Source organism: Maniola hyperantus, chromosome 18 (genome assembly GCF_902806685.2).
Source record: "Maniola hyperantus chromosome 18, iAphHyp1.2, whole genome shotgun sequence".
In the NCBI taxonomy this organism is placed as follows: Eukaryota; Metazoa; Arthropoda; class Insecta; order Lepidoptera; family Nymphalidae; genus Maniola; species Maniola hyperantus.
The window spans coordinates 1,693,268-1,709,828 of NC_048553.1; the positions used below are offsets into that span (position 1 = coordinate 1,693,268).

The following is a 16,561-nucleotide window of genomic DNA, read 5'->3' on the forward strand; positions in this document are numbered from 1 at the left end:
CTCGCGTCATTATACACTCGTCGTATAACGGGAACGCGGAGAACTCCGCGGTTTTTGTCGGCGACCAAATCGCAAGTGTGAGACGATCATTTAGAAGTTTCTAACAAAGTTAATTTTGCTTGAAAGCCGTGATAGCCTAGTGGTTACCGGTTAAGGCATTCGTCTTCTACTCGGGAGGTTGGGGATTCGATGCGGGGCACGCACCTCGAACTTTTCGGAGTTTTCCATAATGATCTCAAGAATTGTAAAGTCTGACAATCCGCACTTGGCTAGTGGTGAATTATGAAGAATAAAAGAACAGAATAGAATAATATAGAGTAGAAGAATAGAATATGTTTTTAATCAAGTAGACTTTTTACAAGCGCTTTCGAATAGTCGGGTAGTTTTAATTTACCACTGGTTCGGAATGCCGTTCCTACCGAGAAGAACTCTCATCCTGAGAGGAGACCCGTACGAAGTAATGGGCTGGCGATAGAGTGTTGATGATCCCATCTTTTTTTTTGTTGTAGCTTCAGAAGGTGGATTTGTGAACTATATGTAGGTACAACCACAGATAATAAAATTAAACCTCAAGAGTACCTATGCATATACAAGGTTTTGCATGAAAACAAAATCGTAAAATGTTGGCGGGGGACAGGGGAGAATGCTTTGTTGTGATTGGTGGACTCAAAGGTCACGTAATCAAGACAATGTGCGGAATGAGGGTACCGAACGGGCGTGGGCCGACTTTTATGCTAAGGAACTGCCTATAGCTTGGCGATAGGAGGTCTGTGAGGTACAACATATTATATTTGGCAATTTCTAAACGAACGAGACGTACACATCACAACTACCTATATGTATGATAATATTAATTAGTGTCATATAATTCAAATGTTCATCCGACCGTGAGTCGCCGTAACACAGAATTAATCTACTCGTCAATATTATGGTCAATTTTTTTTACGAAACTAGTTCGGCTATAGTTGAGCCAACGTATTATGTTACTAGATGATACCCGCGACTTCGTCCGCGTGGATTTAGGTTTTTTTTAGGGTTCCGTATCTCAAAAGGAAAAACGAAACCCTTATAGGATCACTTTGTTGTCTGTCTGTCTGTATGTCTGTTTTTCTGTCTGTCTGTCTGTCTGTCTGTCTGTCTGTCTGTCTGTCTGTCTGTCTGTCTGTCTGTCTGTCTGTCTGTCTGCTGTCTGTCTGTCTGTCTGTCTGTCTGTCTGTCAAGAAACCTACAGGGTACCTACTTCCCGTTGACCTAGAATCATGAAATTTGGCAGGTAGGTAGATCCTATAGCTGACATTTGGGGATAAATCTAAAAACCGTGAATTTAGGGTTAGATCACACAAAAAAATTTAAATTGTGGTCATGAACTAATAATTAGTATTTTCAACTTTCGAAGAGAGTGACTATATCAAGTGGGGTATCATATGAAAGGTCTTCACCTGTACATTCAAAAACAGATTTTTATTTATTTTTATGCATCATAGTTTTTGAATTATCGTGCAAAATGTCAAAAAAATACGACTGTAGTACAGAACCCTCATTGCGCGAGCCTGACTCGCACTTGGCCGGTTTTTTTTAAATCCCGTGGAAACTGCTTTTCCAGAATAAAAAGTCGGCCCACGGCCGTTCGGTACCCTCATTCCGCACATTATCTTGATTACGTGACCTTTGAGTCCACCAATCATTACAAAGCATTCTCCCCTGTCCTCCGCCAACATTTTACGATTTTGTTTTCATGCAAAACCTTGTATATGCATACTCTTGAGGTTGAATTCTCTGTGGTTGTTTACACATCAACAAATTTCGGAACGATCGAAGTTTAGAAATTTCCGTCTCATTGCGAGAGTGTGCGTGCGCCAGTTGTGTGAGATCGATACGTTATCTCGATTCAAAATCGATACCCGAGCCCTCGGATAATCGAATCGATACCGCCGGACAATGTCAGGTGATATTTTCCTTTAAGAACCGGTTGGCTTCGGCGGCCGGCAAATGTATTCCCTTCTGCCTTAAAGAAATATAAATAAAACATTAAAAACACTTACTTTTTCTAATTCTAATAGGTGAAACCGTAGGACTTGTATTGCTTGCACCATCTGTAAAGAAAGAAGGTCGATTTAGAATGCATTACATTGGTTGTACAACTTTTACTACCACTAGTAACATCTATAGACTAATAGTAGTAAATTCTCGTTCAAGAAAAGCTTTTCTGTTTATGAAAAATTTCACTGGAATGTGCACTAAAGTATTCAATAAATTGCCAAATCACATCAAGTCCTTACCATTGGGACCATTTAAAAAAAACTGTATGAATGGCTGACCGCAAAAACATTTTATTCCGTTAAAGAATTTTTTGAATACAAGGAATAAAATATTATACAATTTATAATTATGTAGTAATAATAATAGTAATCTTAAGGTATTTTAATTAGAGTTGACTTGATGTGATTATATTATATTGACTATTTTTTTTAAATTATTTATTGGTTAATATATTACAGGTAGATAATTATTATGTGACATGTGCTATTATATTATATTATGTGATATGTGACTGTTGAACATTATAATTCTAAAAAAAAGTTATAAAATAGCTTATTAATAATAGATAATAAGAAAATAAATTTTGCATGCCCACTGTATGGCGGATTGTAGCTGTAAATAAACCACTGTAACACCATCATTGTACCTGCAATCGTGCAAATAAATGATTTGATTTGATTTGATTTTCAATATGGGTGGTACTTTTGGCATAGATATAATATATGTATAATAATACCTACTATTATCATCATTAATGAAATTATTATAAATGCGAAAGTGTGTCTGTTTGTTGGATTGTTGGTTTGTCCTTAAATCACGTCGCAACAGAGCTACGGATCGGCGCGATTTTTTGCATGGTTATGAGAGTGACATAGGCTACTTTTATTAAGGAAAATCAGAGTTCCCTCGAGATTTTTACAAACTAAATCCACGCGAACGTAGTCGCGGGTATCAGCTAGTATACCTTTACTTAGTATGTAGGTACGCTAGATATGCGACTGACAAAAAATTCAAGAAATTCGTATCTGATACTTCGTCAGACATATTTAAATTAAAACTACCTGGCTATTCATAAGCACTTTTAAAAAGTTTACATGAATAAAAAAACATTCTATTCTATTCTCTTCTATTTAACCGACTTCAAAAAAGAGGTTCTCAATTTGACACGCAATATTTTTGAAACATATCAAAAAATATTTTCCTTAGCTTACTTTTTGTAGGTATAATTATACCAACAGGATAAGTTGAAAAGTGCCATAATGTCATTTATAAAGGCCATCCCAAAGCGCAGCGGGGTACCACAGCTATACTCAGGCCCTTTGTTGCTCATTTACCTTTGTCGTGATTACGCTCGCCTTGTTAGGTACTGACTGACTGACTCATGGTCAGGTTCAGCATAAACCACTATGGAAAAAATCTACCAAAAAAAAGAAAAAAATGACTGATTTCATGTATTTTTAACGTACGGTTCAAACCTTTGCGTTGGAGCTAATAAAATTGAGTTTTGCATTTACCTAGTTTATAACAGACTATGGAGTCCCCCCTGAAGAAGCTGTGATAGCCTAGTGGTTAGGACGTCCGCCTTCTAATCGGAGGTCGGGGGTTCGATCCCGGGCATGCACCTCAACTTTTCGGATTTGTGTGCGTTTTAATTAATTAAATATCACTTGCTTTAACGGTGAAGGAAAACAACGTGAGGAAACCTGCATGCCTGAGAGTTCTCCATATTGTTCTCAAAGGTGTGTGAAGTCTACCAATCCGCACATGGCCAGCGTGGTAGACTATGGCCAAAACCCTTCTCACTCTGAGAGGAGACCCGTACCTACTCTGTAGTGAGCCGGTTGATCATGATGATGATGATGATGGAGTCCCCCCACTAAGAACGGCTTTTAATTCTACCCGAGCGAAGCCGGGATGGATGAGCTAGTTAAGGATATGACGTACGTCAACCAATATAAATATTTAATTATTATCTAGCTACTTTTGTAAGCAAAAATAAAATTTTGAAGTCATTTTATGCGTACTTTTTTGCGTTTGAACTGTGGTTAATTTAATAATATACGGGAAGCCATTACCCAAATTGAAAAATATGGAAAGTTCTCAATTAGGATTTTTAAATTAATGAGGGTAGTATTGTCTTTCGAGTCCATAACACCTGAACAATAAGCCTCATAAAGGCTCATTCACACACTCGAGATCGCCATCTAATCTAAGTTCTGAATCGATACCTATCTCAAGAGTTGATGCGGTTTTAATAGTCCGTGATTTGATTCTGATTGCCGCGACGTGCGCCTCCTCCTGTTAACTTAGGGTTGTCACCTGTTAACCAACTTTGAACAAAAAATATAAAATAACTAGCTGATGCTCGCGACTTCGACCGCGTGGATTTAGGTTTTTAAAAATCCCCTGGGAACTCTTTGATTTTCCGGGCTAAAAAATAGCCTATGTCACGCTCCAGGTCTTTAACTATATCCATGCAAAAAATCACGTCGATCCGTTGCGACGTGATTAAAGGACAAACCAACAAACAAACACTTTCACATTTATCCGTCCTTTCAACTATCTCTATGCCAAAAAAACAAGTCGATTGGTTGCTTAGTTAGGGCGTGAAGGAAGAACAAGCAAACAAACACACTTTCGCATTTTATTAGTATGGATTTTATGTCAAAAAACGACGTTTGTTGTATGCTGCGTTATACTAATATTATAAATGCGAAAGTGTTTGTTCGTTGATTTGTCCCTCAATCACGCCTCAACGAGGCAAGAGGTCAGTGTGATTTTTTGCATTAATATAGTCAAAGACGTGGAGACGTGATATATTATGTAGTTTGCTTTTTATCACTGAAAGTCAAAGAGTTTCCTCGGAAATATAAAAACCAATGTAAGTATATAAAGGCAACAACAATAACATAAAAATTCCTATTGAAACTGGTACTAGTATTTATCTAATTCCCAAGTTTATTTTACAGGATTTGAATGGGCAATAGGGATGATGACTTTTATAAACGTCTAAACGCTTGCTTAGTAAGCGAGCTTTTATGAAGAACATAGATGTGACGTCATAAACGTTTGACGTTATTTGACGTACTTTTTTAGTTAAATCAATAATTTAAAATGGCGAGCAAACTTTTTTACGAATTTTGGAAGATTCTTTTTAATTATGAAATGATTTATTTTTGACATAGTCATCTCGCAATTTTAGATTTAAAGCACACAGAAGCGAGTGTCAACCCTACACCATGTCTGATTCAGTTTTTTGATCAATAGACATTATTTAGTTTTGACAAGATCGAGTTTGAAATACCGGAAAACGGAAGCTGAATGGGATTTGTTAAGTTTTTTTGTATTTTTAAAATGGAGAAAATTATAGTGTTAAGAATAAAATTACTTATAATATTTTTATTTTATTAGTTTCGTCAGGATAACCGTTATTAGTTAGACAACTGCCCAAAAAACTGACTTTGACTTTGACTTTGTTCCACCATAACTTCCAAATGACAAAACCGATTTGCATGTAGGGGGTATCGTTAGAATCCTCGCATTATCCCTAGACTTTACTAAACTAGGTAGAGTCTGCGACAGGTTTAGATAGCAATCGGGGTATGAGGTGGGGGGAGAGGGGGCGCTCATCCGCACGTCACCCGAGCTCGCCCGCAACGGATTAGCGCAGAGCCTGTCATGAGCCTCCCTGATTGCCATCTTGAACTGTCGCGTACTATAGGTATTCATTAATTTAAAGTATCATGTATCGCATTGTAATTTGTAACTAAAGACAATTAAATTTATAGGTGGTCTATGTTCGATTTTATCCCAGGACACCTGCAGACTGCAGAGACCACAGGTAAAATTTAATTAATATTTAAACAACTGTACTATAATTAATAAAACTTTAAAGTACTAGGGCTCCATGACATGTGCAGTAGGCAGTATCAATTAGAACCACCCCCGTTCGTTTGCACAGGCGCTTGACAGGCGCAGATAAAAATATGTTGACAATGCCATAGACAACATAAGCTGGAATCTCTTTAATGGTCCTTAAGCCCTGGTAATAAAGGTTAAGGGTTTATGGTTGAGAGAGATGTTTGCGGTGTTCGAGGGATCTTCTATAAACATTATAAAGTCGCTCGATCTGTTTGCGGTACAAGCCACTTAAACACGCTACCGTCTGGATGTCGATGTACCTACGAAGAGAATTAAATGAAAAGGGCGAGAAGACTATTAATGCTCGGAATCAGACTAGCAGGCAAGTCATGATGCAGCGTAAGGTGAAGCTCGCTTGCCTATAAAATGCCTATTCATTATTATTTTCACTGCCGAGGCCCGAGTAAGTCCACACGATATGGAACCCGCTAGTCGTATAGGTACTCCATCCCGCGAGTAGCTAGTTTGGAGTCTGCTAAGATATGAAACGCCCTTCCACCTTCCTGCATCAGTGTCCCCCTCCAATTTGAATATGGGTACCTTCAAGTCAAGAATGCCACTTGCCACGTGTCGAGAGTCGTATTTTTTGACATTTTGCACGATAAATCAAAAACAATTATGTATAAAAATAAATGCAAATCTGTTTTAGAATGTACAGGTAAACCCTTTCATATGATACCCCACTTGATATAGTTATCTAACTTTGAGAATTGAAAATATCAAAATACTAATTATTTGTTCATGAACGCAATTTTTTTTTTTGTGATGTAACCACAAATTGACGGTTTTCGGATTTACCAAATTTCATAATTCTGTGTTCTAGTTCAAGGGGAAGTATCCTATAGGTTTTCTTGACAGATACGATGGACAGACAGACAGACAGACAACGAAGTGACCCTATAAGGGTTCCGTTTTTCCTTTTGAAGTACGGAACCCAAAAAAAACGATAAGCCTCAGAAACCTTGTCAAAGAAGTTGTCTTGCATGTGTGGTGACGCGTAACGGCGTCAAGTGTGAAGCGCCTCCAAGTGACTGATCAAACACAGATGTGACGTGCGCAAACACTAGCCTATGTGGCTATGGTGACTGTGTGATACCATCTTTATGGACTAAAATAAAAATAAATAAAATATCTTTATTTACAAAAAAGTTTATAACGGTTTCGTTTACTAGTAGTCTCCAGTCTCCACACTAAGTAACCTGTATCGTGGGGACCATAATATTATATGAGTTTCTAGTGTGTTTTGCAAAGGACTAGGACAGTTCCTTTAGCGATTAGAATATTTTTTATAATACTGCCGCCATAGACTACTTTTACACGACTGCCCTAAAAAAAGAAGTGTAATGTTTTTAGAGTTCATGTCGGTATCAAACGCGCCCAAGTCTGAGAAGATCCCACATCAAACTCAGCCGGGTATTCTATTTACTATCACCACTTTACAAAATCATTTAAACCTCACAAAGCTGTTAAGCAACTCATTCTCAAGCTTTCTTATCATTTAAATAATCCTTTACATTGTAATAGGATTTTTCAATAAGTTCACGTAGGTATTATGAAAACTTTGAACTTGTTGAGAGACTAATGATTTTAAGCTTATTTCGTGCTTTTACAACATATTTTAATGTAGATAACGGGTACATACCGCGATTAATTTGATGTTTTTATTTGTCGATATTTAACCCAATTGCAAGCAGTGGCGTGCAGCTCATAGAAGCATAAACGCACTGCTTACCCTTATTGTAATAAATCAATGCTTATTTTTCATTATAACCTGCCGTAAAATAAGTTCATACCTAAATGCACACCCTGGCTTGAACTCCTGTGCACGCCACTGATTGCAAGGGTCGTGGTCACGACGAGACCCGTCGTGACTTTGGGTTGCCGCCGTTTCTACGTCTGTCAACTGGCGAATTTTAATTTCAAAAATCATGGTAACCCTAGCGCCGTAACCAATCCGCTCTGGCCCAAATGGGTCAATAAATGACTGCTGTTGGTTTTCCACTATTAGATATTTAAACTAAAACAAACTGTTATTAGTTTTATGATCCCAAGCCCACACAAAACACGTTTTTGTCTATTTTTTCCCTTCTACCTTGTCACAACAGTTTATTGAGGAAATTATGAGCAACATCGAGAAGGGAACCGGAAATATGCTTCTTCAGTCATCTACACGTTAAAATAGCGCTCTTAATATTTGTCACATGATAGTTTTAATGTTATGTTCTCCAATGTTTTTTAAATAGGTGAAATAACTTTACATCACTACCATTAATATTAGGTAGGTACAAACTCGAAAGTGTCTTTGTTTTTTTGGTTTATTTGTTGACTAAAAATACTAAGAATACTGAATACTTACGACCCTGTGTCAAACAAAAATATTACGTGCCTACCTAAATAGATTTTTTTAATTCTAATAATTTGAATCTCCCCTGTTTCGGAATGCCTTTTCTAGTTCCTACCGAGAAGAACTAGCAAGAAACTTGGCGGATGCTCTTCTCAAATATTCAATTTATAATCTAAATATATAAAAGGAAAAGGTGACTGTCTGACTGACTGATCTATCTACGCACAGCTCAAACTACTGGACGGATTGGGCATAGGCATCCGTAGGCATCCGCTAAGAAAGGATTTTTGAAAATTCAGCCCCTAAGGGGTGAAATAGGGGTTTGAAATTTGTGCAGTCCACGCGGACGAAGTCGCGGGCATAAGCTAGTTATTAATATTCGCGCATTCTCTTCGATTATGCATAGGTATCGACTTTTTTCGGAAAATGTAATGTTCTTGAAAATGGACGTGATCATCAAAAACACGGACAAAGTAACACACATCTGCTAGTTTAAAATAAGCAGCCACGACAGAAAGAAGACCGCGAATGAGCAATTAACTTATGAATGTGCTCGCAACCACGTACCAGCAAGATGGCTCCATTCAAACCGAAAGAAATTACAGCGCTTTGAAAAGAGCCATTGAAAACTAAAATAACGTCAATTGAATAGCCGTAAACAAGAACGCACTTCCTAAAATAACTTAAGGGTACACTTCTTGCCTGCTTCTCCATACAAATGTATTTTGCCTATTATTCTATTCTTTGTTGATTTAGATCTAAAACTAAGCCAGATATCGAGACACCTCTTCATTATCTATGGCCTAAAACAATAAAATTATGGTATAATTTAATTTAGTAAAGTTATGACCCTAAAAAATAGAAACATCTCTATTTTAAGCTAAATTTTGAGGCATATTCGTGGGTAAATAAATATGGTTTATTACTAAAATAACTACAAAATTATTAAACTATTGGTTTTATAGCCTTAAAAATAATTTGAAATGCAAAAAAATAATCTAATACCTACCAAATATTGATACGCATGGTTTACAATACATGCATATCGCCCGTAAATGTTGATTGCAAAAGCATGCTCGTCTTAGGCTGAAAGATTTATAGAACATATACTTTGACTTCGCTCAGACTCAAGTTTAAGTTAAAACGAGATAGATTTATGCCAGCGATGTAAAGCTGTCTCATTTTAACAGTATCTTAAGTCCGAGCAAAGTCAATGCGTGCGCTCTATAGGTCACAACATTGACCATGGAGATTGGAGAGCACTCTTAAATAACCCTGGGGCGAATTCCACTTTCAGTGAAATAACTGACAAAAATTAGAGCACTTTTCAAGTGCTTTTGTAACGGCTTATTTAATAGCAAATTGTGTGAAACATAAATCAAACATGTTCACTTACGCTGGAACAGTTTTTAATTTAAATTTTTGTGCGGCTATTTCGTTTTTTACGACGACTTATACGATTTTTTGGGTAAGAATAGACCACGTTCAACCCAAAAGCTGATAAAAAGCTAAACAATCACTGTCAATTTAGAGAAACCGCTAAGTGCCTAGGTATCTAGGTTATTTTAGACGATTGTAACTTATCAGTTATGACTTATCACTATTCACTTGTGCTAATAAATAGACCGGTGATAATAGACTGCAAGTTTGTATCGTATATTGAAATCTCCTATTAATTTGTGTTGTCATCTAAAAATAAAATACCAGTACATTAGATTAGACCAGTCATCATCATCGTCATGACCAACCCATTGCTGACCCACTACCAAGGTCTTCTTTTAGAATGAGAAGGGTTTAGCCATAGTTTACCACGCCGACCAAGTGAGGATTGGCAGGCTTCACATACCTTTGAGAACATTATAGAGAACTCTCAGGCATGCAGGTTTCCTCACGATGTTTTCCTTCACCGTTAAAGCAAGTGATATTTAATTAATTAAAACGCACATAAATCCGAAAAGTTAGAGGTGCGTGCCTGGGATCGAACCCCCGTTCCCGAATAAAAGGCGGACGTCCTAACCACTAGGCTATCACAGCTTATAAAGAGTACCTATCTATTTTCACAAAGTAGATAGCTACTGTAACAGTATCATGATTAATTGAACATTTTAAACTATGTAGTAACAATCCAAACTTTCCCATATTATTTATGTAAGTAGATACGCCACATGTGGGCCCAGTGGCACACATGACAGACAAAAACATTTAAAATAAAATACAGTAGGTATTCACCTATTTCTTGTAGACATGTTTGCTTAGCGCCCGGATGTGCCTGGGTTTGTTTGCTGCCCTTATCTTAAGGTTTATTATAGTACAGGATCAGGTGGTGAAACGGTAATTTGTAAAAATAACTAGCTGACGTCTGCGAGCGCAACTTTGTTTGCGTGGATTTAGGTTGTTAAAAATCCCGTGGGAACTATTTAATTTTCCAGAATCAAAAGTAGTCTATTATGTCCGCCCTCAGGCTATCTATCTCTAGCTATCTCTGTACTAAATTTTGTTAAAGTCGCTTGAACGGATGGGTCGTGAAAACCTACCAGACAGACAGACACACTTTCGCATATATAATATTAGCATACCAAGATTACCAAACCAAACATTTCATGAAAATATACAGGTAACTTGAATATCTTTTCCGGCAAAAACAAATAATTAAAAAAAAAACAAAAAAAATCAATTTACTAAGTATATATCTGTAAAATCTGTCAATAAGTTGCAGCAGCGTTGATATTTTTGAAAAACGGCCATATTTTTTTTTACAAATGACAATGATGCTGGGGTGCCAGACAGGTAACCTCCCAGTGTGCTGCTGGTCCCTTTTGGAAGCATCGGGCATCCGAGGGGAAGAGCAGTATTCGGGCATGGCTAATAATCTCTCTTCGGGGTTGTTAGCCATTGCTAATGATTCGGTGTTCCCGTGACCCAGTCACCAGGCGACGCGCAGGAGCGCCACTGGGTTTTAGTGGGTATTCCCGTCGCCTCTCGGCCGGCGAGTCCCACATACCTTCCCTCCAGTTGGCTGGCTGGTTAGCTGGCTGGATTCCAGGAGGCGGGGATGCGTTAACGCATTTCCCAGCGTTAAAAAAAATTAGAATGATGCTAAGTAACTTATCGACAGATTATCTATACATAGATTGACTATTAATTTCGATCGGTAGTCAATATCGCGAAGTACAAAATCGTACACTTTTATTGCCACCAGCTCTTCAACTATGGGGTATCAATGCTTATCAGAGAGCAGGTAAACTTGACGCGATAGTTTATGGCCTACTACTGTTTTTTAACCGCTCAAATCTTGATTTATGTAATCACTCGTGCGCCACGTTAGTACTCATAGATTGCGAGCTTTCATGACTGTCAATTTTAATTAATTTATTACAGGGTTATCGACTCAACTATTATTTATGTGTGATTAATATTTATAATTGTCATTAGGGAAAACAAATGGGTTTTAGTCTAGACGCGCTTCCTGTTTTCTAAATTTACTAAAAAACTTGGTTTTAGAGGAAACAATAGATTAGATAAACCAGGCATAATTTATTGTTACGAACTAACGACTTTTCGAGGTTTTTTGTAAACTCTTTTTTACCTTTCTTTCTATAAGGGGGAGCAGTTTTCTAGCATAAATAAAAAAGTTGCATATACCTACTCTACTCAGCCTTATTTTCTAAATACCTAGGTAAGTAGGTATATAAAACACAAAAAATATTTCTACAGCTATGTCCGTTATATACTTTGAAACCATCCAACCGAATGTGCGCCAAACCGGTTTAATTAGAAAGGAAATAATGCGAAGATGGATTTAGACTACTATAATTAACTAGCTTATGCCCGCGACTTTGTCCACGTGAACTACACAAATTTCAAACCCCTATTTAACCCCTTTAGGGGTTGAATTTTGAAAAATAATTTCTTAGCGGATGCCTACATCATAAGACCTATCTGCATGCCAAATTTCAGACAAATCCGTCCAGAAATTTCACCTGTGCGTTGATAGATTAGTTAGTCAGTCAGTCAGTCAGTCAGTCAGTCACCTTTTCCGTTTACATATTTAGATATACTCCGCCCGTATACTCGAGCCTAGAGCTGTCAAATCACTTTTTGTATAGGCTGACAAAGTCACGACCGTTGCCTAGTTTTCCTCTCTAAAGTCGTAAAAAAGGCAGTGGCAAAGCAATTTGATTAAACTAATTTACCAAACAGAGTCACCAGCGATCGCGGAGTCGGCCGGCGATTCGTGATGCTTCAGATTTTATTTGTTCAAAATCGGTTAAGTATCCGTGTCGAACGGCTGCGGTGGGTGGCCGCCATCTTTTATTTCGCTTTTTGTCCACACTAACGTCGCTAGCCGTAGGGGACGTACTGTGCGCGGTCACCGTCTAGCTATCGTACAGTTGGGCTGCCATAATGTACTAGCTTATGCTCGCGATTTCGTCCGCGTGGACTACACAAATTTCAAACCCCTTATCCAACCCAACCCTTAGGGGTTGAATTTTCAAAAATCCTTTCTTAGCTGATGCCTACGTCATAATAGCTATCTGCATGCCAAATTTCAGCCCGATCCGTCCAGTAGTTTGAGCTGTACTGGAGATAAACTGATAACACATACTGTTGTCAGAGGCAGGTAAGGTTAACGGACGACTGCCACCGCAATATTGTTGTACAACTCTGGAGTCCTCTTACGAATCCTATTAGTTACAGAAGATTTTCACAACGAAAATTAAAAAAATAAAAACCTACAGTTTGAAGTTTCAATAGACTACGACCTAATTTCAACTTGCGTGAATAGAGCCGAATCGACGTTCATACGCGTTTATCTTTTACATGTGTAAAAGGAAAAGGTGACTGACTGACTGATCTTTCAACGCCAGCTCAAACTACTTGACGGATCGGGCTGAAATTTGGCATACGGATACTATTATGACGTCTGCTAAGAAAGGATTTTTGAAAATTCATCCCCTAAAGAGTTAAAATAGGGGTTTGAAATTTGCGTATTCACGCGGGCGAAGTAATAAGCTAGTCTTAATACATTAAGTGCTAACTTGACACCTACGGTGAGGCATGCACGTGGTTTACTAGGCTAGGCATTAACTTGGCAAGTTACCCATTGGCAGGATATAATGAATTGAGTAAAATCAACCAGTCTAAGCAGTGCTTTTATGCCTCTATGAGTTGCACGCCACTGTTCTCAACTGACCAAAGTCTGTGGAAGAACGGGTTTCAAAACAGAACCTCATTATTGACCTATTATTATATGAATAGGGACTTTTTAGAATTTGTATTTTCCGATCCCACCAGTAGAGTTGGTTACTTCTCTGTCAGATGTGTGCTGGTTCTACATACGTGCATTGCCCTTACTGTACGGTTGCGAAACAGCGTTGCGATTCAGCGTTTTATGAGTGACAATATATCTATGGAATACCTTATACGTTTTTAATCTCATTCCTTTATTTTGTTATTCCGAGAAGAATTCCGGTTTACCTGTGGTTAATTTCACACAGCTCTTTAACTAATCAAATCGTAAATTACCCGAACGACGCGAACTATAAAATGTTCACTATTTTATGGCGTATTAAACTGGGGCCCATTTATTTATCTTTGGGGTTGACGAATACTTAAGGCTTCAAACACATAAAATGCGCGATTATAACTGCATGACTGGGCGGAAGTCATGCTGAAGCGGCCGTATAGTGGACGAACTACTACAATTTTTTTAAATTATGTAATTTAAAATTAAAATACTAACTGATCGTCTCGACGAACGAATGTCTACTTTCAAAATAATATTAGGTACTTACATTCATTATATTAATAGCTGATACCCGCGACTTCGTCCGCTTAGAATTAGGTTTTTAAAAATCCCGTGGGAACTCTTCAGCCTATGTCACTCTCCAGGTCTTTATAGCTATACCCATTGCACCGTTGCGACGTGATTGAAGGACAAACTAACAAACACACACACTTTGGCAATTATAATAAGAGTACTGATGTAATTTTTTTAAACAGTTAGGTACATAAGGCTTCAGCCAAACGAGCGTAATTTTTAAAGTTGTGAGTCGCGTAATTTACGCTGCAATCGGTTTCATACAAAAGTTCTGTTTGTGCCACACGGTCACGTAAAATGAGGCCAGTTGTTTCTGTTAAACGCAGATCACGCGACGCATTTTACGCGACTCGCAACTCAAAAAATTACGCTCGTCTGGCTGAACCCTAAGTATTAGAGCATAATATTTTTTTAATTGCTAAGCCAAAAAATGAAACCAAAATCAAACCGTTTTGAAGTCGGTTAAAATAGTTGACTATTTTATGGCATATTAAACTGGGTCCCATGAGTCCACCCATCTCTTTATATTGACGAGATTAGATGGGATTGACGAATAAATACTCATAAAAATGTCGGATACTTACTAATGAGTCGACCTCGGGGTCCGCTATGTAATAAGGTTTTTCTTGGCGTATCTGTGGACAAAGAAAATAAAATATTAATTAAATAAACCAAAAACATCACTGCCTCACTACCTACCTACTTATAATTTATAAATGCGAAAATCATATTTTTTATTATTCTCTTATTTTTTGAAAATCACGTCATTTTATTACCACAGTCCAAGACCCTAAGTATATTGTGTACCTAGATGTTTTTTTTTCAGGAGCATAATTTTAATAGATAAAAAAAAAGATTCCGACGAATTGAGAACCTCCTCCTTTTTTTGAAGTCGGTTAAAAATAAGCATTTATAATAATAATTATTTATTTATTAAGGTAAAACCCCAATGCCTAGAAACAAAAATATACAAAAAAAAATTAATAAAAACATATGAAATCATTGTTCTATTTTATTGTTGTGATTCAAAATTGTCATCAATCCATACTAATCCATACTAATATTATAAATGCTAAAGTGTGTCTGTCTCTCTGTCTGTCCGTCTGTCTGTCTGTCTGTCTGTCTGTCTGCTAGCCCATCCGTTCAACCGATTTTAACGAAATTTGGTACAGACTACAGAGATAGCTTGCATCCCGGGGAAGGACATAGGATGCTTTTTATCCCGGAAAATAAAAGAGTTCCCACTGGATATTTAACAACCTAAATCCACGCGGACGAAGTCGCGGGCATCATCTAGTACACAATATTTATATAGCTCGTCTATTAAGTATAGGTAGAAATAATATAAGCCGACATCTCAATACCCAATCTCTCGGCATGCGAGGTGGGTCCCCTCCTCCGCCCTGCGGCGAGGAAGTCCCTCATTTTTGGCTCCGGCGACCCGTAACCCCCACTTTTGGACAATTAAATGCTAATAAGATACCTAAGACTCCATGTATTTTCGTATTATCTACTTGTGCGGAAAGAAACATGGATATTGGACAAAAAATTAAAAAAAAAAATCTTTTTTATTCGTATAAACTTTTACAAGTACTTACGAATAGTCGGATGCATCTACCACTGGTTCGGAATGCCTTTCCTACCGAGAAGAACCAGCAAGAAACTCGGCGGTTGCTCTTTTCAAATATTTGATATACCTAGGACCTAGGTATTTAGATTTGCAAGTACCATTTGGACTATCTAGGTACGTTTTAGCCCTACTGTACTTGGTACAGGGTAAGTACACATCATCAGTACCCTTATTATAAATGCGAAAGTGTTTGTTTGTTGGTTTGATAGCGCGTGTCTGCAGGGTCTCCTCCCGTCCCCCGCCCCCCCTCATACCCCGATTACCATCTCGACCTGTCGCTAACTATATCTATATTTTTTTTTTCCTTGTCATTATCTGCAATCAGTCGGGGGACTATAAGCAGATTTTTTGTGCTGAATTTGGTATTGGGAAACGAGGGAGCCATTGGCTACTGCTCCCACGTCCATCAGATATCGAGCACATCAGCTCGTTTCAGTCTTTTTACTCTAGGGGCAGCTAGAAGTGAGTTAGCGAGTGGGTATACCTATATTTGACTATCAAATCAGCGTTACATACTCGGTAAATTCGCGGAGTTCAACTATTTAAACAAGGAAACCAGAAAATGGGACATTTATACAAAAGTCCGCACCACGTTTTAAGGTGACGCAGTACGCTCGACCGAACCTGTTTGCTTTTCACTTGACATTGTATGAGAAAGGCGAGAGGCACGATGATTTTCACCGAAATCAAGGGTTTAGGAAAAGTTTTTTTGAGAAAAACTACTGAGTTTATGTTTGCAAAATAATAGTTATTTCCACTAATGAATAAATAAATTATGTTTGATGTTAAATTTCTTTAGAGTTTT

General features: G+C 37.7%; 1 protein-coding gene across 1 annotated transcript in view; it reads right to left on the reverse strand.

Annotated features, from left to right (window-relative positions):
• hth (Meis homeobox homothorax) overlaps window positions 1–16,561 on the reverse strand; it is a 527,706-nt gene that overhangs the window by 417,216 nt on the left and 93,929 nt on the right. The window contains exons 4-5 of the mRNA XM_034978385.2: window positions 14,711–14,761; window positions 2,043–2,093 (exon numbers count right to left, since the gene is read on the reverse strand). Of these exons, the coding sequence (XP_034834276.1) occupies window positions 2,043–2,093; window positions 14,711–14,761 (102 nt within the window). The remainder of the gene's footprint in view (window positions 1–2,042; window positions 2,094–14,710; window positions 14,762–16,561) is intronic.